At 39.4% G+C, this 23539-nt stretch overlaps 2 protein-coding genes across 10 annotated transcripts in view; one reads left to right on the top strand and one right to left on the bottom strand.

Annotated features, from left to right (window-relative positions):
- The window catches only part of LOC309639982 (uncharacterized protein), a 90653-nt gene that overhangs the window by 41434 nt on the left and 25680 nt on the right, over window positions 1-23539 (top strand). For 2 of the 7 annotated variants that reach the window (XR_014251945.1, XR_014251946.1), the window contains exon 2: window positions 1804-2069. Coding sequence is in view for 1 of the 7 variants with exons in the window: in XM_082417992.1 (XP_082274118.1) it covers window positions 2065-2069; window positions 8593-8698; window positions 9339-9442; window positions 9641-9740 (315 nt within the window). In the remaining 6 variants the exon portion in view is untranslated. Of the gene's footprint in view, window positions 1-1803; window positions 2070-5024; window positions 5146-5584; window positions 6222-8592; window positions 8699-9338; window positions 9443-9640; window positions 11900-21630; window positions 22015-23353; window positions 23534-23539 lie in introns of those variants that run through there. The other 5 variants (XM_082417992.1, XR_014251948.1, XR_014251947.1 and 2 more) reach the window with 5 other exon arrangements.
- ATP8B1 (ATPase phospholipid transporting 8B1) overlaps window positions 337-23539 on the bottom strand; it is a 110770-nt gene continuing 87567 nt past the window's right edge. For all 3 annotated transcript variants that reach the window (XM_082417949.1, XM_082417950.1, XM_082417951.1), the window contains exons 16-28: window positions 20788-20976; window positions 18930-19042; window positions 17134-17298; window positions 16282-16393; window positions 15197-15272; window positions 12966-13098; window positions 11906-12194; window positions 7778-8001; window positions 6504-6587; window positions 5496-5741; window positions 5036-5174; window positions 3183-3313; window positions 337-2047 (exon numbers count right to left, since the gene is read on the bottom strand). In XM_082417949.1, the coding sequence (XP_082274075.1) occupies window positions 1823-2047; window positions 3183-3313; window positions 5036-5174; window positions 5496-5741; window positions 6504-6587; window positions 7778-8001; window positions 11906-12194; window positions 12966-13098; window positions 15197-15272; window positions 16282-16393; window positions 17134-17298; window positions 18930-19042; window positions 20788-20976 (2126 nt within the window). In that variant the 3' untranslated portion in view covers window positions 337-1822. The remainder of the gene's footprint in view (window positions 2048-3182; window positions 3314-5035; window positions 5175-5495; window positions 5742-6503; window positions 6588-7777; window positions 8002-11905; window positions 12195-12965; window positions 13099-15196; window positions 15273-16281; window positions 16394-17133; window positions 17299-18929; window positions 19043-20787; window positions 20977-23539) is intronic.

The following is a 23539-nucleotide window of genomic DNA, read 5'->3' as shown; positions in this document are numbered from 1 at the left end:
TTCCCAGCCCCTACTTTTGGTCAGGGCTTACCTTTGCTTTTATTCTGGCTCCAAAGAGTTGAGGTCACTTGGAAAAGTTGTTCCCTAATATCCTAAGATGCACCCTCCCGGGATACAGTTGGTCTTGCCAACTATAAATCCATACTCTCTGCCTCTGTAGTCGGATCCTTTTCTCAGCCACTTTGACCCTAACACTTAGTACCCCGCCAGTAACTTACTTCTTACCACCTATGTTCCTTTAAAAACCAGGCAGGCCTAGATTCTTCCATCATCTGCCCCAGTCTAAAATAAAGAACCCAACTTAGAAAATATTTTAAAAGATTGTACTTCCAAAGATTTTACTAAAGCATTTATTTTTTAAACAAAAATATACATTAATCTCAGATTTACAGAATATAGAAATAATTTATCCAAAGCAATTTGCATTTTAAAATTGTTAATATTGCACCCAACCATGTAAGTCTTTGACACATTTGCATTGTCGACCTTTCCCACAATTTGCAAAACGGGAGAGAAATCTGAAACTGACAGAATTACACAAAAAAACTTACAATTTTTAAATTTACAAGATAAAAGTTGTAAACTTCTGGAAATTTACTTCTGTAGACTAAAGAGCTATATTCTTTTCATATCTAGACAATGAACTATATACATGCTGTGATTTCCTCATAAGGAACTCAAAGGAACAGATATTGTGAACATTCACAACCTAATGGTAAAGAACAATTATTGAAGACACTTCTCTGTCTTCACTGAAATATGGAAACTAGTGTGTGAAACACAGAGTGAGAAAAGCCCCTGGATAAGTAACTTTTACCTCTTTGAGGATAGTTTCCATAATTGCCTAAAGTTATCTTCAGTTTTAAAATGATACACTGTTTGTTAGTCTTAGAAATATGGCTACCAACAGCCTTTTCTCTCAAGACACAAGACAAGTAGCAAAGAGTGAGGTCTCTGTTCAAGTCCCTTATAAAATACTTTACATATAGGCAGGCACAAAAGTTTGCTTTTCAAAAGAAAGCTCTGCAAAATATGCTGCAATTTATCACTGATACCCTCAGTTTTTAAAAGCTTTTTTTTAAAAAGCCCATAAATATTTAAATGTATCTTTTTTTTAATGACAGTAGAAAATAAACGCACTTGATACTACAGGAAGTGTCTGAAATAATATATAATAGTAAGAGTAAATGTATGTAATGTGCTCTTTTAACCTGATAGTAAACCAAAACAGATCAAAACCTTGTACTTATGAAATGTGAAGTAATTTTCGTTGATTGAGCTGAATTAGTAAACCAATATGAGAACATGAAACCAAGCAGCCCCATTATCAACTCTGAAAAAGTCATCAGACCACTTAGCTTCTAGGGGATGAACACTCATGAATCTTTCGTCATTACCATTGTAAATAGAAGATCTTTGTTAGTAAGGTGGCCTCCAGGAGAAAAGGAGCCTCTGGGAAATTTGTGCTGAAGATCCCAGACAGGAAAATCTAATTGTAATTTTATAGTACAATACCATTTGAACTGAAATAAGACATTTTCTAATTCTCTTGTCCTAGATTGAGATGGGGTTAAAAACGTTCACTTTGAATCAAAACAAAACATCAACAGTTGAATAATACGACTTTTCAAAAGGTCTCCTTGGCTTTGCTATTGCAGTAGTCCAACCCAAGTACTGTAGCTTGTTAAAAAGGTTATTGCCTTCAACATCCTCGTGACAAATTGTTTTTTTTCCCAAAAAGTCGAGTCTCATAAAAAAAAAAAAAAAAGAAGACATTTACTTTGTGTGATTGTTTTGCTGCAGGTCACCTGAAGCCAATGCCTCAGCTCTCCATGGTTCGCCTGTATTCTGCCGTCCCATCGGCGATGACGGCATCCAGGGGATAGCGCTTCTTGCGGATGCTGCGCCCGGAGGAGATGAGGTCGGCGTAGCCACGCTGGTGGGAGAAGGCGTAGGCCGAGCGCCGCCTGGACACGCCCCGGCGGAACACGTTCTGCCGCCGCTTCCACTGCTCTTCGGCTTTTAACTGCTTTCGGTGCTTCTGAATCTACGGAAGCGAGAGCGATGGGGTAAGGTTAAAAAGAACGGGCTGCACACCTGCCTCATTGGGGGGCGGGCGTAACCATCCTCGCTTTAAAGTGGAGGAAACGGAGGGAGGCAGGTTACTTGACGTTTCCAAGCCCTCAGAGCTAGAAAACGGGGTGCCAGGATTCCCACTCCTAAACTAGTGCTCTTTCCATTTCATAAATAAGACTGGTACAGGTTTAGAAATGACTGTTAGCCTCCTTGCGGGTTGTTACCGCACACCCTTGTCAGTGTAGGAGGGAGAGCTGGAGGATAGTGAAGGTTGCCTACCTAGCAGCTGTTCTCTCCTCCTTTCTGATGGAAATGGAGTTTACTCAGGTACCATCCTCCTCCTTACAGCCACGTTCCTCCATGTGGACGCCACCCCCAGGGGTAGGACTGACTGACTTCCCTTGCTCTCTACTAGTCCAGGAATGGGCCTGTGATCTAATTCTGGCTAATGAGACCTGAGGAAAGTGTGCTGGGCCCTTCCATAAAAAGTTCCCAGGCTCCTAAGGGAAAGCAACAGCATAATCAGTCTTTAATCTTCCCCTGGATATTGACATGTCAGGATGCAATGCCGGGAACTGCTGTAGCCATCTTTCAGCAGAGGGGGGAGATGGAAAAAACCCCAGTTCTTTTTTGATAACATCAAGTTGCCCATCAGCTGAGCCTGAAACCTAATTATTATGTGAGTGGAGGTGATACATCATCATTGAACCATTTTGAGCCGTTATCTTCCTGTTACTTGTAGCTCAAAGGATCCTGCTACAAGAGGATTTTTCATTTTCCTTTAAATGAAGAAAAACCCCAACCTGTATGCAGGGCAAAATATTAATAGTATAATTGCTAAATTGAGAGGATAGATATATGGGGATTCATTATACTATTTTCCTTTTGATATTTGGTAATTTTTGTAATAAAAAGCAAGCAAACAAAAATACCAATCCCAAAGGACTTATTTGCAAGGGGGAGTTTAAAAAAAGAGGAGTAGTCCTAAAAAATGTTCAGACCAAACTTCCCAAGAGCTTAGAATTTTGCAGGAAAGCTGTTTTGGAGAAATGCTTTGATTTCTGTGAGAGGCACTCAGAGTCAGGAGAAGACTATTTTTTCTATACCTTATCACTTTCTGATGGCCAAATGGTCATTGACAAGAAACGTATGGCAACAACAGGCAGCAAGCACACAGCAACAGTCAAGATGATGGTCAACCAAATATATGGCTGTCTCAGAGCATTTGAAGCTGTGCCTGGAAAAAGCACAGAGAATGAATCACAATGGTTTTCATCCCAAGGGGGGCATAGCTCATACTCTACAGTCCACAAATGGATTCCCTGTAGTGGAAATGGATTCCCTGAGCTTTTACAACCAGATTGCCCTCCCGAAAACATCCCACCACTGCTCAAGGAATGAACATTTTAAAACCAGACTAAGCAAAGCAGAATTAGGCACGTAAATTCTTTGGAACAAGGCAAATGTATATAAGTGAACAAATAAATAGCGAAAAAAGAAAGTACATTTGTTGACATTGCATTAATTAAAAATGGAAAAGTAGGCAATTTATACTTTCGGATTTTTTCAGGAACTTAAAAAAGCACTTCCAATTTCTAGTTTTGGTTTGAAATGCCACATATTAACAACGGGCACTGCCATTTGTGGGATAAGCCTTATGCTGGGTGTTTTTAGGTCATGCCATTTAATCATTTCTGAGAGATGAGTATTGCCCTCTATCACATGAAGAAACTGAGTTGTGGAGAGTAAAAAAATTTGCCCAAGGTAACAGAACTATAGCTATGGCAACTCCTGAATTAAAACCCATGTCCATCTGAGTAGAGCTAGGCTTTTACCACTGAATTTGGCTACTAGTTTTTATGTCAGAGGAAGTAACAATTCAATTCTGTAATACAACCAGGTGACCATATACTACTCAATTTTAAAACTAGAGCCAAATTTCTCACAATATTTTCTATACTTACACTGTGAGTTTATAAAAATAATAGCATAAATGTGTATGGGTTTAAAACACATTCCCTATGGGAATATTCTAAGTAACTGGGTACTAAAATTTTAAAACACGGAGTCAGTAAGCAAGAACACAGTCATAAAAAAAATGAGCTCAATCCCAATAAGAAAAGGGTTACCACAGCAATTGTCTTTTATAACCCAACAACTGATCATTAAAACAAACAAAAAAAGCCTAATCTTTTACAGGGAAATGAGTTTATGGGGAATTTTTTTCCACTGTGAATCCAAACTACTCTATCCATAAGATGTTCATAAATTCCAATTCATGCTATTTATAATATTTTTGATATTTATCATTTCATTCTAGCATTTGTCAATTTGTCATATATTTTATATAGCTGTAAGCTGTTTTGTTTTCCGTAAGTTTACTTATTGCTCTGTATACGTATTTCCAATGATGCAGTCCACTTTTAAGTTCTAGAATTCCATCATCTGGGATTCATAGTTTGTTTAGCTAATTTGATATTCTTAGGTCTTAGGGTTATTTCCAATTTTTCAAAGACAATTAGAAATGTTGTAGTGATACAGTCTTTGTACAGATTACCTTTCCAAAATTTGGTGTGTTTCATCTTAGGGTATTTTCCCCATGTGGAAATACTGGATCAAAATGTACAAAAAAATTCATTACATATTTCTAGGTAGTGCTTTAGAAAGATTAAACTATAGTGCTACCAGCAATACATGTAATTCCCAGTTTCCCAATAACCTACCAGTATTAGGTTTTACGGAAGAAAAAAAGCACAATTACAGCTTAGTTATTTTAATTTGCTTTCCTCCCATCACGTTACCACCCTTCCAACCCACCACTCCCAATTTCTAGTCAGGACATTAATTTTCACTAGCAGTAATTTACGCTTTATGTTTTCACTTACCCTGAAGCTATGTCAGAATCTAAATTAATGACATTTTTCTATTTATTTAATTTTGGAATTTAGAAAATACCAACCTGTAAATTGAAATGCAGATGGAAAGAGAACATGTATTCCAGCACTATGAAAGTCAAACATGATGCCAAAATAAAGTGCAATGCTTCCAAAAATTGAAAAAGCATTCACAAAAGTCCAATAAGAAGTATCCAAGCCAATCTGTTGGGAAACCAGAGAAAAACAGAGCACTCGTTTAGGGGAGTTAGCACGAAATAAAGGATCTAAGGATTCTGAAAATAGAATTCAATTTAAGCATGGTATGGCTTGAATACTGAACAATCAGAAGCTATCTTTGGCTCAGGCAAGAAACAGGAAATATGTTTGGTATAAGGGATGAAAATAGCCTCCATTCATATTTGCAAAGCAGCAGAGGCTCAGTTGGAGGAAGAATGGGAGCCAGGCGGATGTGCACGCTGGTCTACATACAGAAATGCATACAGTACCAACAGGTACTGAAGACAGTCGACTAAAGCCACATACCTGGAAATTGACTGTTATTATAAGAGCAGAGGCAATTGTGACAGCGAAAGATTGGTAGTCTGAGGGCGCCTCTCCATCCTGTCCCACAGTTTGCAGATAAGCTCCAAGAGGTATGAAGAAGAGGATCAATGATGTTAAAACCCCGTGCAACAAGCTTACGAAGAATCTCCTATAGTTGAATAGTAAGTCTCTTTGTCCCACCACGTATAACCCGGGGAAGCGGAGGCTCAGTTTGTCACTCACATCCTTAAGGGGAAAACACAATTAGAGTTGAGTGCTGTCCATCGGGATCAAAGAACTCAGAGATACGTCACAACCTCTATCTCAAAAAGAGTTGCAACTTGTTAAGTTTTAGGAAGGCAAAAACTAAACAAGACGATAAATCCTGAATAATTTCATTGTGCAGAGAGCAGCCTCGTTACTGTAGTGCACCATTATTTGATATTTAATCCTGAGACTAGGTAAAGTAGTGTTATTTTGCTACTTAAAGCAAATCAGTAATGTTTAAAAAAAAAGTGTAGGAAGCCTGTTTTTACTTTCTGAGAGAATATATTTTTTCTAATACTTTGGGAAAGCATTTTCACATACACATTGATGAGTTAATTCCAAATTCTTCTTTTCATTCTTGAAAGCAGTTTCTGTAAAAATTGCTACTAGATAGAATGCAGACTAATTTGGAAATTAAACCTGAAAGTTTGGGGAGGTATTAAAATAATTTACTTTAAAGATGTGTTAAGTTGTTATTGTAGAGACATACTGTTAGGTATCTAACAAGAAAATCTTAGTGTCCAAAATGAGGGTAATAAACTCTTTTGTCGATGAATTCAACCCAGGCACAGAAATCCTCTTTTCTTACTATAAAACAAGCATACTCTTGTTGCCTGAGAGTAGAAATATAATAGGGTTTACTCAGAAAGAAGTGAAAACCAAAAGAATGCATTGAAATATTTGCTTTGAAACAGTCACTCAGTCTGTCCAGAAGCGACCCTGTCAGCACCAGGCTCCTACCTGGTCAAGCAGCCCCATGAGGAGGACGGGCAGGCTGGAGTAGAGCACGTTGTACAGGGTGATGAACCAGTCTTCGTACGCGGTCTGTGAGGAGATGACAGAGTCTGTGTGTCACCGACGAAGAAATATTGCCCACCTAGTTAACACAAGTGCATCTGCCCTCAAAGCAGGGGTGTCCCCAGGGAAAGTAAACACACACCACCCCCCTCCCCAGCTATGCCAGTAGCAGGCACGAGTTTGTTTTGATGGAATGGACAGAATCAAAGGGCTTTCCCACAGGCAATAATCTTCCCCGGAAAATAAGTGGGGAAATAGACTCCAAAAAGTTTTTGGAAAAGGAGTCTGGTCTATTTGAAGAATGCTGGAAAACAAATCAGTGTTCATCGTCTTTTATATCCCTTTTATTAATGAATTAGATTACATACAACTGGTTCAAAAGCACGTAAGTACCATTCAGATTTACTTTTCTCTTGCCAGTCCAGCATTTCCATTTAAACATTTTATAAAACAGAATTTGAATATAAGAAAGATGCTTCTGAAAAGGATAAGCAAAGCTGTGCACACCCCAGTCCTCAGTGGGGGATAGAGGAAATGGGCTTACTCAGCACCAACAGTAATACACCATCCTGCACAGAAACAGGAAGAAGGCCCCAACCTTGCTCAAAACCCCAAGACAGCCTGGCCTCCCATTTCTACACCTGGCCTCCTCTCATGCCAGTTGTCTGTTGCATAACATCAAAGAAGTTTGGACAACCACAGGCACTGACAGGTTTTTTGCTAATGGTGTGTTTCTGCCATATCAACAATTGAACATCGTAGATATGCCCCCACTCCTATTTCAGCAAAAGGTTAAAAAACCAACAATGGAGACATGATGTTAGATCTATGATCACCCCTAATTTATATAATCCCTTCAGCCCCAATATAATTTTATACTTAAATTTGAACAATTTTTTCAGAGTTGAACAATTTGTTATCACTATTCTTAATGGCAAGGTGACTTAGGAAAAAAAAAAATCTGTGGTGACGGCAAAGACACAAACAAAAGCCAACAGACCAGGAACAAATCCTACCTTTTTAAAGGCAAAATAAAATATGTTTAAAGCACCAGAAACATTTTAGAAGGTTCATAAACTTAATCTGTACCTCAGCTGTTAAGAGAGAGCACCAAAAACTGCAAATATGGAGGGGGAAGAAAAGTTTTTTCAGACGTAGTTTTATTCATGTAACAGAAGAGCTCTACTCATTTAATAATAATGATGATGGTATATTACCTGTGCAGAGTACCCGTTGAAGAAGGAGTACCAGAAATGAACCAAAGTAAATGCAAAGTTTTTATAAAAGAAGTATCGTAGGAACTTGCACATCCTTATGTAAGACCACCTGCCGTGCACCAACAGCAGTCTCTGCAAGTATCTGAACTGTGCAAAGGAATAGTCACTTGACATGACGGCTTGCATGCCTTCTTGTCCACTTATTCCAACACCAATGTGGGCAGCTATGGGGGGGTGGGGAGAAGATAACTGTGAATCATAAGCTTATTTTAAGGCAAAACATTGAGATGATAAAAATGTTTCCATAGCAATACAAAAAAACCCTCAAATTTATGAAACAATAAATGTGAAAATGGTTGCTCACCATCCCCCACCCCCAGCTTCTGAACTCAGAAGTACAAGTTGCTAAACAGAGCACGTGGTTGGGCCTCCATAAATATTTGTGAAAGGATCTCAAGTGGGTAATGAATTCCATTTGGATTATCTGCCCAGCTCATAAGCCATCCTTCCCACCCAAAGGGTGAGCCCCAGGCATCCACGTGTACCATGTGTCCCTGCCTCCCTGGCCACAGCTGAGTCAGCCATGGGCAGATACATAATCTATGGTAGATACTACGAATTGGCTCTCCTTCATTCTAGAACTTTTGTTCTAATTGGAGAGGTGGGAAAGCAAATAAAAAACCCTACATTGCTCAGACTCCCTTGCAGCTAGGTTCTCTTTGTGAATTAAGTTCCACTTGTTTGGACCTGCTTGTGACTCGGAAGCAGAAGCAAACTGGAGCCCAGCATCCCTTCCCTTTTTGGCATTTCTGCAGCAGAATTCATATCCATTCTCCAGCTGCCCAGATGTTGATAAACAACCGCAAGGCCTTCTCAATTGGAAAGCTCTTCAGAGGAGCCTCAAAGCTAGAAGCTCCTTTGGTAAGTGACGCAGACTTGCAGACACAGCCTAGAAACTACTTCTTCAATTCATCCAGAATTTTCATGAGCACCTGCTCCCCTATATTAATCACTTCCTGCTTAAAGTACCTAAAGGGATCTGTTTCCCTCAGTCTCTTGGTTTGGCATTAGGATTTGGGTGTGTTTGTGTTTGGAATTTTAACATGTAAATTTTTGAGTTGTGGGATGGATATACTTCTTTCTGAGGGGCAGAGAAATGTAGTAGTCTAGAGAAAGGATGAGAGAGAAGGGCAGACACTGGGTTCCTGGTGCAGCTTCAGGTCCTGGTTCTAGCATATTCCTGAGGCCTGGCTTCTTGAGCAGCATGAGACATATTTGTAACTTTTAAAATAGGTTTCTTTTTGTCTTAAACTAACTTGAACTGTTCTCCAGTACTTGCAATCAAAAGTGTTTAAACTTAGATACTGTTAAACTTTCAAAGGCTTATGCATGGCCCACTGAGACCTCAAGACACACAGTTGTCTTGAGGGGGGGAGGTTTCCAGAAAGGATAAAAATGAAAGTCCCAATTTTATCCATCCTCCCACTAGTCATTAAATCATATGTTCCACTTAGAGAATTATGAGTGTTATGTGAGATCATTTTTAGAACATGTGTTGCAGAATACAACCTATTATTACTCAGACCCTGAGAAGTGTCTGCCAGCTCAGCAGAGTCTCCAACTAAAAGAAGCTCCACAACTCCTGCCCCACTTGCAGAATACAAGGTCTGGCATTAACATGGTGACTTTGTCCAAAACCTAAGTTTTTAATAACACTTTGCAATTCTATCAAATAGAATTAACTGCATCTCAATCAATACTTATAACCTCTTTATACACATAAATAGTTCTTAATGACCAGTTGTGGTTGCCAAACTGTTCTCTCCTACCAAACCATGGCCTTCTTTCCTGAACAAATAACAGGGAAATGTTGAGATTCTGTCAGAGGCAGGAAGAGGAGCCACTGCCCCAGGCCCTGACATCCAGTCCAGCCTCTGCCGAGCAGACCGAGGACAGTATGTGAAGTGGACACTGCCACAGTTTACAGAGTGACTCAGGGCAACTGGACAGACGTACTTTATCAGGCCACACGGCTTTTTGTTTGTATTTTCCTAAAATCTAAATAGAGGCATCTAGACTTCCCCGAAGTTGCCGATGTGGTGTCAAATGCCTGCCCGGTAGGCCACTTCATAATTCCCTAACAAACTGATCGTTTCCTCTTGCCTCTCTAATGCTGCTTGTTCATTCTCAGGGTTTAGACCAAGGAAAATAACACCCCCCAGCCATCTTCAGGCACAAGGGAGAGAGAGGGCAGCATCCGAGGGTCCTTGGATCCTTGCTAGGGGCAAACCATGGTGGACTGCAATTCCCTCCACTTCTCCTAGACTACACCACTAACCATTGAAACATGTTAGCAAATGGTCAGATTTTTTGGACACTTAAATTTCACTGTACTTCTTTATAAACAACAAACAATTTCTTTCAGTTCATTGTTCTTGATGTAGGTAAAAGAGATGACAGTTTTCACAAAGTTCAAAAAGGCACTTAATACTTGGGTTAAGCTACTGACTTCCAAGGAGACCTGAGTTTCTTTGATTTTCATCCCAAATGGATGTCTCCTACATTATATATAAAAGCATCTATCACATAACAGAGCTTAATAAAATTCTGAAAAAAACTTGAGAAAAAACAGTCTCTAGGAGGTTATCTATGCCAACTTTGTGTGATCCCTTTTGCTATCAGTTGGTGAACTCAGAGGAACAAGAGTTTTCAAGTCTCAGTCACATAATTGGTAGATCTGAAAGGGAATCCCCCTTTCCCAACATCTGGAAGTCTTCATTATAACTGAAGAAAAATAATGTTTGAGTCACTTGCCCTTTTGGCACAGTCATTTATGTTAAAAGGTACATAATGGAAAATAAACTAGAGCTGGCTACAGAGGAAAGAAATAGATCTAACTCAGAGCAAGAAATGCCATTCGCATGGCAGGATGAACATGTGCAAAACACAGTGGAAAGGAATTAAACTGGCAGTGGCCACAGACATACACATGAAGAAGTGAGAAGACGTACATTATATAGCTGACTCCTTTTGAGGAAGATAAAGTTGGAATATTCTTAGTATATATCAAGGAGGAGAAGGAAGAGACTCTAAGGAAAGAAAGAGACAGAAGAGTTACGAAACAGGCTGAATTAAAAGTCTAGTTATACGTATAATGCATTTAAGCTACCCGGCACCACAGGACGTGTGTATACATGCCATGGATAGTTCATCTTAAGAAAAATACTACAAAGCTAGAGGTGACATCAGATAATTTTCTTGTTCTCAAATGAGAAAACTGAGGCCTGAGCATGAGCCCAGGGTGACACAGCATGCTGGCGTTAGGATGAGGACAAGTATTCAGATCTCACTAGTTTGGGCATTTTCATTACAAGATACTCCTGTATAAGTAATACAGGGAGAAAAAGGACCAGGATTCAGACATATTGATGAGGGTTTGGTTCCGTATGCTTTTAATACCAGCAAAATTGTATTTCTGCAGTGACAGGACTCAATCCGTCAATTTGTGGGTACCTAGGGTCCTCCAACCAGCAAAATGACCTTGGGAGGTCAGGAGAATGTTGAGGCCACGTCAGAGCTGTGCTTCAATGTTACACTGAGCTCACACTAGGTCACCTAACGGTGAAGTTCAACAGATTTACCAAAGGCAAGAAGAAAGCCCCAGAAAACAATCCTTAGGTGTGGGAGAATAATATTCCCAAAACAAATAACAAAGAGAGTTAAATAATTTATGCCAAGCTCGGCAGAAATTTTTGCAAAACATTAAATAGCAGGGTCCTTAATAAGCCCTGAAGAAATATGGGAGGAGAAGCAGCAGGAGAAAACACAAAACCAAATCCAAACATATGTAAAAGAAGGAAACAAATAAGGATAAGTTCACCCACACAGAGCTCATCTTCGACTTGGCACTCTTTGTATAGAACAGTCATGTCTGCGCTCTCCTACTGAGTGGACTGTAAGCTTCCTGAGGGCAGGGTCACAGGTGTAGTTACCATAGTTATGTGCCTTTATTAAAGGTCTGCTTCATGAAAGTCCAAGCAATGAAATCAGAAAAAAACTACCCCCAAAAATGTTCCTGCCATTTCCTCTCTACCAATTCAGGTGGCACTGGCCATGTGCAAGACTCACTTTTGATCATGTTGACATCATTGGCCCCGTCTCCAATGGCGAGCGTGATGGCTTTCTTGTACCTCTTCACCAGGTCCACCACCATGGCCTTCTGCTTGGGGGTGACCCGGCAGCAGATGACTGCACTGCACTCGCAGGCCAGGTCGACAAAGTTCTGCTGCTGCTGCTCTTTTTTAGCTTCCAGCCTCCTCTTACTTTGTGTCCGCATTCGTCTTTCTTCTTCTGTCCTGGGGAACTTCAGTTTCAAAATCTTACTTCTCTTGGTCTTTTTCTCGAGAAGAATTTCATTCTGTGAAAATCAGAAAGGGAAAGGATTCTAACCATTTGGGGTTTAATAACAAGAGTACCATTCCCGGGCTTCCCTGGTGGCGCAGTGGTTAAGAATCCGCCTGCCAATGCAGGGGACATGGGCTCGAGCCCTGGTCCGGGAAGATCCCACATGCCGTGGAGCAACTAAGCCTGTGCGCCACAACTACTGAGCCTGCAGGCCACAACTACTGAAGACTGCACACCACAACTACTGAAGACTGCACACCTAGAGCCTGTGCTCTGTGACAAGAGAAGCCACTGCAGTAAGAAGCCTGCACAGCGCAACGAAGAGTGGCCCCTGCTCGCCGCAGCTAGAGAAAGCCCACACGCAACAAAGACCCAACGCAGCCCAAAATAAATAAGTAAATTTATTTAAAAAAAAAAAGTACCATTCCCAAGACTTTAATCATCTGAAGGATAATTCTTGGGTTATGTCATTGATATTCTGATTATAAAATATTTACTATAAAAATATAGAAAAATTTAAAATATACAAAGAAGAAAATTAAAATTTAAAATTTAAATTAATTATCAACTAGTTAGTTGATAAACTAGTAATAAGCACTGCCACCAGTTTGTATCATATTATTATAGGTATCATATAATATTAACTCTCAGACTTGGGAAATGGCACTTTATTTATAGGCTAAGAGATTTTTAGGTTGGTAATTAATACGACGAACCATCTAAAATTGGTCCAGAATGACCTGCTTTAGTTTGAGCCAAAGGGAGAGACACTAATGATACATACCAACCAAGAACCAGTGATTATTAAGGCACGGCTTCCACCAGGTGGAAAAAAAGGTTCGTGTACTTGGGGTACAAATCTTGCATAGACTCCACCTCTGTTCCTCTGGTTTTCCATCCTTGTATGAAGAAGAGCACTGGGGGAAAAATTTAAGTGTTTAAAGTACAAGACCATGAACAGGCCCTTGACTGTGACATAATTTTGACATATAATCTTTTAAAAATTGTGGTAAAAAACACATAACATAAAATTTATCATCTTAACTATTTCTGAGTGTACAGTTCAGTAGTATTAAGTATATTCATATCGCCAATCTCCAGAACTTTTTCATCTTTTAAAATGAAACTCTATACCTATTAAATAACAACTCCCCATTTCTCCCCTCCCCCCAGCTCCTGGTAATCACCACTCTGCTTTCTATGAATTTGATGACTCTAGGTAACTCATATAATGGAATCGTATGTGTCTTTTTGTGATTGGCTTATTTCACTTAATACTGTCTTATTTCACTGTTCTCAAGGTTTATTCATGTTGTAGCATATGTCAGAATTTTATTCCTTTTTAAGGGTGAATAATATTCCATTGTATGGATATACCACATTCTGTTTATCCATTCATCTGTCAGTGGACACTTGGGTTGCTTCCACTTCTTGGCTATTATGAATAATGCTGCTATGGACATGGGTGGACAAATATCTATTCAAGTCCCTGCTTTTAATTCTTTTGGATATATATCCAGAAGTGGGATTGCTGGATCATATGGTAATTCTATTTTTAATTTTTTTGAGGTACCACCATACTGTTTTCCATAGTCATAGTGGCTGCACCATTTTATATTCCCACCAACAGTGCACAGGGTTCAAATTTTTCCACATACTTGCCCAGACTTGTTATTTTCTGTGTTTTTTAAATAGTAGCCATCCGTGTGAGGTGAAATTGTGGTTTTAATTTGTATTTCTCTAATGCTAAGTGATGTTGAGCATTATTTCATATGTTTATTGACCATTTGTATGTCCTCTTTGGAGAAATGTCTATTCAAGTCCTTTGCTTAATTAAGTGGCATATAATCTTACTAAGTCTTGACTCCTCCACCATGGAGGCACCATGTTCATGGTACTTCATCATTTGCCAAAGGCAGCTAAAGGAAGATACAGCTGAAAATGTGTTCACAAGCAACAGAAGGAGGGCAATCTTGATCTGAATGATAATACACAGGGGTGAACCCTAGTGTATTACAAACAGTGACCACTGTTGGGCAGAAAAAAACTTATTTCCACATAAAGTTATGTCTGCTTTTGAGATATTCTCAGTGCTTTATATCAACAAATTGTTGAGAAGACCACATATAACTCACTCATGTGATAGAAAAATGAGTCGTGGAATTTTAGAGTACAAGGGACTGTAAATATCCAATCTCTTCATGTTACAAATAAGGAAATCAAGCCCGAGAGAGATAACGTGATTTGCCTGCAAGGAGTTGACGGGAAAACTGCAATGAGGACTCAGGACTCTGAACTCTCAGCCAGCGTTTTCCTCATTACACACACAGAGGCTTTATTCTTCACCTTTAAGAACAGGTTTCTCAACCTTGGCACTACTGACGTCTTGGGCCAGTTAATTCCTCGTTGCCTGTGGGTGTCTATTGTATCGCAGGATGTTTAGCAGCATCCCTGGCCTCTGCCCGCTGGAAGCCGGGAGCAGCCCCCTCCTTCCCCACTGTGACAGTCAGAAATGTCTCCAGACATTGCCAAATGTTCCCCGGAAGGCAAAGTCCCCACCTCCCCTACCCCAATTGAAAACCATTGCGCTAGAAGATTAGGTATTTATTATTCACTTTCCACATTAATTCTCATTTTCAAGTTGAAAATAAGGAGTGATCAAGACAAATCACTAAAGACTGGAAGAGAAAAAAATATGTATATAATTCATACTAAATAGTGGTGTCTCAAGCCCACTTCCTTTTTCAGCAGACAAGCACTGAGGGCTTCCAAGGAATACAGAAAAACGGCCCCTGAAAGGGCAAACAAGGCCCCAGGTTTTCCTACAACATAAGGTCGAACCATGGTAAATTGGAGCTGCCTGTTGTTTCCTTGCTTCACTTAAACTTGAGGAAACTGTCCCAACTGACACATTCTAGCTCCCATTTCTCTGTATCTGCTGTGTCTACTGGGTCTAGTCTTGCTTTTATAAAAATGAGATGTGACATATTCTCATACTGCAGGCCCTTTACTCACCTGATATCTTCCCCATAGCAGATAGTGGTATCTTCAGTAAGAAGTTCACAGGCAAATCCTATATTTTCAGCAGTTTCTACAACAGAAAAAAATTAAGTCAAATGTCATTCCTACTGATGAATTTAATAATGGACTTTAGTAATGATATTTTTTTCAATTAATGAAATAACCAGACTCAATCAAATATATTGTTTTTCTGTAGCAATGTCTAGAAATCACATAAAGAAAAAAATCCCTTTCTCTGTAATAAAGTAAATGTAATAAGTCAAAGTCTGGTTGAAGTGTTTTCAATCATAAAATGTGCTATATATATCAAATACATAAACCGGTTATTTAATAAATCAATGTTGATTGAAATACTGAACACATTTAGTTCATGTGGTTTAAATCATTCTGTTATGTGGGAGAAGGATAACCATTTCCATAAGCCCTCACATGGGGCTCCTACTGGAGATTTTTTCCCCTCTTCCACCACCGTTATTTGTTTAAGGTCAGGACTTAATCCCTTAGCTTATCAAAGTGTGTAACCCATCAACAATGTCACTCAGAGTAAGAGAAATGATCTAGTTTCCCATGGGAGGCTTCTGAAGTAAAGAATCAATACAAACAACTTGTTGAGCTCTAAATTTAAAACTGAAAATCTTCCCTTGGGTATTAAATTTTCATTATAATTTTCAAGCAGTAAAAGGGGCAAGAAAACAAAAGTTGTTGTTCAATATTTTGTACTGTTCTACTCTATGCCCAACAGGTGGGAAAGTGCCGGGGAGGACAGAAGGGACCAGAGTATAGCAGCGCAGTATAGCAGCCCACGTCTGGTGGGAGAGATAAGACTAAACACAATCAGGAAGACGCGACAAAGAGCTCAGTTTCAAGGAGTAAACTCTGCTACTGAGGGAGCTTCGGGAAGGATGCGGTCAGGATGGGCTGGAATAACAGAGAAGAATTTCTTAGGGAAAGAGTTTCTGTCCCAAAGAAACAGACAGTGTTTGTACAGGATGGAAAGTTTGAGGTCACCTTGAGCAAGGGAAACAGGAGCTATGAATATTTGTGAATTAACAGATATGCTTCCCTGCAAACTAAATTACCCTTTTTGTCTCCAGTAAGCACCCAGATCTTAATGTCAGCTTTTGCAAGTTTTGAAATGGTTTCTGGGACTCCATCTTGTAGCTTGTCTTCAATAGCTGTTGCTCCCAACAGCTGAAATGTACATTAAAAGAAAGGAATTAGCAAATAAGCCAAAAAATGTTCTGTAATTGCAGTTTGCCAAACTGTAAAAAGAAGGACTAAATACACCCCAGTTGGTGCTCCATTGGGGCCAGTGGCCAGCATTAACTGGGAAGGTTGTCGTGTGTCATACTCATCAAAAACCAAACAGCCAAAAACTTTTTTCTTAAAGTAATTCACCAAGACAAAAATACAAATCAAAGACAATAAAAATATACTTTCATTGTGTGTATACTACTTTACACGGACACAAGACAATTTCTCTTGCTAAAAGTCAATACTAACTATTCACTGAACATTTCCTTTTAATATAAACTCTAAAGGCAGTAAGTATTAAACTTTAAGAAGTCTCTTTAACAAATGGTATATTTTCTCATTTCAAGATTTTGCAAAATATAAATCATCTCAGTAATTCTCACAATGTAATAAGTATATGCTGGCTTGTTACTGTATAAAAATCATAATGAATTTTAATAAGTGATATAAAAATAATAGAATCTCAGTGTTTTCTGTCATTTGGTTTCTCCTAATGGTAACTCCTATTTTGCTTGCTGAACAAAAGAAATTCAAGTGACCTAGTTCCACTGTACCAATTTCAAATACTGAAGTCGGAATTATCTTTCAAGCATGAGATCAAAACTGTAATAAAACTTAATAAAATTTCCAATTCTGTTTGGAATATCAAGGAAAAAGTTACAAAGGTTAAAACTCACAATTAAGTCTTTTTCAATCTCCTCATATACTTTATCCAGAGCTTCATCCCGGTTGGTTGAGGCTATACTTGCAGCCATAAACTTTTTATTCCATTCTTCATATTCTTTTTCTTCAATTTCCTTATAGCAAAGGCACAGGGTTCTAAGAGTCTCACTTGCAAAGATCTGTTTAATTTAAAAGACAATCCATTCACCCAAAGAATAGTTAATTTTATGTAATTCAAGATCAAGTTTGAAATCTTACTTTGAAATAATACAATAAGAGAATTTTAAAAGACTGTGAAAGATGGATTCTGTACACATACATTCCATAGAGGAGATTAAACAAATACTTTGTTTTTCTAAGTATTCTCAATATCTTAGGAATATATTCATAGTTCCCAAATTAGTTCAAGGGAAAAGCATACCTTTCTTCTAAATCAAGTCATGAGAATTTTAAAAACCCTTTTTCTCTTAATTAAGAAAATAACAGACCAAGGAAGCTGCCTTGGGGTATAATGATTTTGTAAACCAGACCTGACACCTTTATAATTTTTCTACAAACTGTTACAAGTCCAATCAACTATGAACTCTCAACCAAGCATTATTCCCTCAAACCAATTCTGAAATACATGAGCCACTGTTAAAGCTGAGATAAAACATTTTAATGAAAGAGTCTGGAAAATTTAATCATGGTGAACAGATTTAAGCCATTTTAAATAGCTTAAATATGAACCAGTAAAAATGTTCCATTACTTCACAATCACATCTTGTCTAGCCCAAAATGGCAGAACTGGTTCACCCAACTGAGGGTCTGTTGTCAAAGACTCTTTGCAAGGTTCTGCATGTATTTGATTAGACTGCCCTTGTTCATCTCCTCATGAGAAATTATCCAGTGTAACTGCTTCAGTAACATATATAACCTTAAAATGTGACCCCACTTAATAAACATCATATTCATCAGGCTTCTTTCTGAAGGACCTTTGGCCCCCAAACTCAGACCTGTCAAGTGAAGGGAAGAAAAAAAAAAAACCCTTTATTAAGCACCTACTAAGTGCTAGGGGCTGTGCAAGATGCTTTTCATCCACGAGGCTTTGCACCAGCCCTCCATGGTAGGAATTATCCCCTTCCTCTTCCACGAGGGCAATTAATGATTCATCTGAGACATCAACTGTTTCCCCCCAGAGGGCACAAAACAAGTAAAGAGGCAGAACTGGGACACCAGATCTGACAAATATGCTCCATACTTCATTGCCATCATTACATATAAGCAAAACAATATAAGGGTTGGTAGGCAATTCTAACAGAGAAATTTCCAGAAGCATTCTGAATAATTGCAGTATCACTGGAGCAAGTACATAGTCCCCTAAAGTAGCAAGTTTGAAGTAATGAAGACCAAACTGATTCTCTAACAAAGATATCAGAACTTGATTATCCAGGGCACTTCTTTGTCACGCCCTGTCACACATGAATGCTTTCTTTCCTTCACTGTACACTAGGACGCTGGAATTCTTGGGGACTACGGCACAGCATGGTTATGTAGCGTGCTCGAGTTCACCAAAAGAAAGACCAGTCTTTCTCCTGGATCAGTCCTGTAGATACTGCTGACCTGGATGCTGGGAAGAGGTAGCAAGGTCATTTCCTAGGAAGTCAGCGTCAGGGACAGAACATATTCCTACTTTGGTGCTCTTTCCACTCAACTACACCAAGACAATAGAAAGGTCAACAGTTAACACAGAGCTCTCATTCCAGCTTAAGGGATAGTACCAGAAAATAAGTTTGGAATCTGTGGCGTACAGAGTGGAAGTGAGACTTACATCCAGGGCATCCTGGGTCTCTTGTTTCATAGGATTCATTCGATGTAACCGTTCATAAATTACAGTGTCCGCACCTTTACAATAAAGCCTGATATTGCCTTCTGGGGTTCTTACTAGTAGCGAGGGAAGGAAAAGCAAATAGTAAAGTTAATGTTTGATGTCTTAAAGGAAAAGTACGTTCATAAAGTTAATTTGAAGTGTTACAGTGCTAAACATTCATAATTAGTTTAAAATCAGCAATGTACCGAGAAAAATGTTGCTCTCAACAACGTTGGTAAGCCACTATCTACATAGAATGTAATAGTGAAATAAAAATGAAAAGATTCCTTCAGTCAGCTCAGTTTTCCGTAGCCTTGCTTATTCTTTCAGCAGATATTCACTGACTTCCTACTATGTGCTAGCTTCTTCCAGAGCCTTTTTTGTCCATGCCAGCCAGTGGGAATCTTTCTTACCTATAAACCCACAACACTTAACTGCCTTTAATACTGGGACCAAAACACGCTCCTTGTGACCATTTTCTTGGCTGTTTTGATCTCTGCAGTAATTTAATTGTATTACGTGTCTCATCAGTAACTAGATTTTAAGTTCCCTAAGGTAGATGCCAGGCAGGATAATCAGCCCAGATCAGTGCTGGGTACACAGAAAGCACTCAGTAAAATGAGCCTAATCAGAGTTCAGGAGGCAGTTAAACCTATATATCTTTTTGGTGAAAAAGTCAATCTCATGGTGGAAAAGCTTATAGATATCACTTAACCCAGTGATCCAAGCTGACGTGACCAGCAATCACATGCCTTCTGATGTGATATGCTGGGAAAGACACGGCACCTATCTACGTACCCTTCCTGCCAACAGTGCGTCATCTGAATCTAATCATGAGGGAACATCAGACAAACCCAAACTGAGGGACTCTCGACAAAATAACAGGCCTGGGCTTTTCAAAAATGTCAGCGTAGGAAAGATCAAAAACAGGTTGTGGAACTCTTCTAGAATAAAGGAGACCAGAGTAACGATCACCGAATGCAATGTGGAATATTAGGTGGGGTCCTGAATCAGAAAGAGAATTCCTGGTAAAATTCGAAAACGTTCTGTACAGATGATAATACTGTAATGTTAAATTTTCTGAGTCTGATCAGTGTACTGTATATAAAAATAAGTGAAGGTTCCCGATCTTAGGAAATACCTACTTAAGTATTTGGGGGAAAGGGGCATGAGATCTGCAATTGACTCTCAAATGGTTGAGAAAACAAGAACTTGTAAATGATAATGACAAAGAATTTGTAACCAGTGCTAACAATGGTGGATATGGAAGAAAATACAAGAGTTCTTTCAAGTGTTCTTGCAATTTTTCTGTAAGTTTGAAATTATTTCAAAATATGAACTTAAAACATTTTAATATTATGAAGTGATCATTGTCTCCACTTGGCTGCCTGGGCTGGAGGTATGATTTTGATTCATAAGCACAGCCTCGCTTTTCTCAGAACTCCTCTCCTGCTACACTCTCCCTTCCCTGATGTCCCTCAAGCCTCCAGCAGAAGTGCTCAGAGCGACTCACGATATAAAAGCTCATGTTGTGGGTCTACCACCCGCAGTGCTGCCACCCAGATTCCACAGCTGGCAGCCCACATCTTTGAAGATACACCAACATCTGCAAGATTCAGATCTACTGCATTTGTCCCTTTGAGTGATGGACATGGTGTAGAATGAAGAAAGAAAACACTAGTTTGGACAAGCCTGCGGAAATCCTCCGGGAGCCAAGGGGTTCATTCACTGCCTGTTTTATCCTGCTGTCGCTAAATAAAATGTGTGACAGGCAGCATCTCAATGAGCCATTTACAGACATACCCTGAGGGAGACCTACCAATTATAGACATTCGCTTCCGGTCACTGTTGAAGTCTAACATGGCGAGAACATTGTAGGTCCTCTCAGTGCCCAACTCACTGATGGTGATCGTGTTCTGGGTCCTGGTGAGGAAGGCAAAACCGAAGTTCCTGGCGGCGCTTACCAGAGCACCTTCGTCAGGAGAGGCCGCCTGGTAGTTGAGCTGACCTAGCAAGCGAGGCCGGAGAGAAAACCAGAAAAGCTGAGCTCACCACCAAGGGTTCACCAGTGCAGTTCACGTGCTGGGTGAGGATGTATGGTTACCCCTCGGTACCCGCAGGGGACTGATTCCAGGAGCACCCGCAGGCAAATTCTGTGGATGCTCTAGTCCCTTATAAAACGGCAGACTACAGCAGATACAGCTGGTGTTCCGCATCTGTGGGCGCAGAGGACCAACTGTGTTGCAAAGCCCAAAACAGCCTCAAGAAAACAAGTCATTGATTTTTAAGGAGTATGCCAACATTAATTTTCAAGTTTTTAAAAGGTAAACTTTTATTTCTAATCATAAACAGTGATATAAACTAGAAGTAAAAAAAAAAAAAAAAAAAAAAAAAATCTGGCCAAGAATAGGGGGAAAAAAGAATCTCATAATCCCACCATCCAGAGGAAAAACAACACTATTGACATTCTGTTACCATTTCTTCCAGTCCTTTTGGAAATGCCTATTTCTGTAATAGTTTCCATCATGCTAAATATACATTTAAATCCTGATTATTTTAACATTGTATTTTGAGCATGTTATCATAGCTTTAAAAAAGTCTATGTATTATTTTAAAGGAATGTAACCTGTGAATGTAACATGTGACCATTTTCCTATTACAGGCACTTAGTTCCTTCCCCAAATTTTTTTACTCTAAAAAATAACATTGTGGACTTCCCTGGTGGTGCAGTGATTGGGAATCTGCCTGCCAGTGCAGGAGACACGGGTTCGATCTCTGGTCTGGGAAGATCCCACATGCCACGGAGCAACTAAGCCCGCGTGCCACAACTACTGAGTCTGCATGCCACAACTACTGAGTCTGCGTGCCACAACTGCTGAAGCCCACGCACCTAGAGCCCGTGCTCCGCAACAAGAGAAGCCATTGCAATGAGAAGCCCGTGCACCACTGCGAGGAGTGGCCCCCGCTCACCACAACTAGAGAAAGCCCGCGTGCAGCAACCAAGACCCAACACAGCCATAAATAAATAAATAAACAAACAAAAAAATGGCCTTCTCTCAAACCACTAAAAAAAAAAGTTTAAAAAATAAATAAATAAATAAATAATAAAAAACATTGTAATAAGCATTTTGTATGTGTATAAAGGTTTTTCTGACTTTCTTTTCTAAGGATAGCTTCCTAGTCGTGAAAATACTGGGGTAAAGAATATTGATAATTTTTAAACCTGTTGCCATATATTTTACTCACTTCTTTTCTAAAAGGGTGTACCAGGTTATCTTCCCTCTAGAAGAGTGTGCTTTCTTCACCTTAGCTATATTCTCATAATTTAAAAAAGTCTCAAAATGTATCAATCTGTTCAATATCTTGATATTTGAAAGTTATACAATGGGAAACTGCCTTTATTTCACAACTAAAGTGCAACAATAGGAGTAAATCTCACAATGTTGCGTGGAGAAGCCAGACACCAAGTACATACCACATAATTCCATTTACACGAACCGCAAAACAGACAAAGCTAACCCACACTATTCCAAGTCAGGACAGTAGTCACCCCTGGAGGGGCAGTGACTGAAAGGGAACACAAAAGGGATGTCTAGGGGATGGATAATGTTCTGTTTGTAAAAATCTGGGTACTCAACGACAAGGGAGTATTCAACCTGTGAAAACGAGCTACATGCTTGTCTCTGTACACATGTTGTACCTCAGTAAAAAATTTAAAAAAAAAAAAAAGCTCCGCCTATCCAAGAGTTTCTATTTTTCTACTCTTAGTTCTTCCATCTCAAAGTAGAATGAAAAGTATTTCTATAGTCAGATGAATTTCCACAGGAAAAGGCATTTCGTTTTCCACCATGGTATGATCAGGATGTACCCATAGATGGATGGGCAGCTCTTTACCCCATCTGTCTATGGGGAGGGGGCGAATGCCCCAGGGTGCGCAGCTGTAGGTAGAACTAAACGCCCCGTCCCTACCCTACTCCCTTCACATACATGCTCAGGTGGTTCACTCTAAATCAATATTAATCACTCCCAAATAGTAATTAAAGATGACAGGCTGGTCTCTCTCCATCTGTTCACCCAGAAAGTCATACACCAGAAGTTATGAATGTACTTGCTAAATCTAGCCATTCTACAAACACACACAGATGCCAGAGGGTAAAATATTTAACCAGAGCTAAACAAGCAGCAGTGAGAACACAGTCCCCTCCCTTCAGCAAGTTTCGCTGGCAGGGATATATTGCATCATACTGAAGGCAAACTTATTTCCAACAGAAAAAAAAGGAACAAAATGATAAAAGGTGGTAAAGTTCCCATGAGTAAGACAATCATATCTGGAGAGAACACTGATATTTTTATCACTAAAAGAAAATCCTTCCATTTTGTTCTAGTAATGGAATCACAGAATTGCAGACTAAGAGACAGGAGGAACTTTAGAGACCTGGTCCAAACTCCAACTTTATGTTTGCAGGAGGAAACCTGGACTAAAAATTAACCTCCTGAAACCTCTTCTGAAGAAAACTCTTTATTTACCACACGCTCAGACACAACCAAAGAGACTTTCTTTTCTTTTACAG

The sequence above is a fragment of the Balaenoptera physalus genome, assembly GCF_965194825.1.
Source record: "Balaenoptera physalus genome assembly, chromosome: 12".
Lineage (NCBI taxonomy): Eukaryota > Metazoa > Chordata > Mammalia > Artiodactyla > Balaenopteridae > Balaenoptera > Balaenoptera physalus.
The sequence above is the reverse complement of the archived record's forward strand: the minus strand, read 5'-3'. Positions and strand labels throughout refer to the sequence as shown.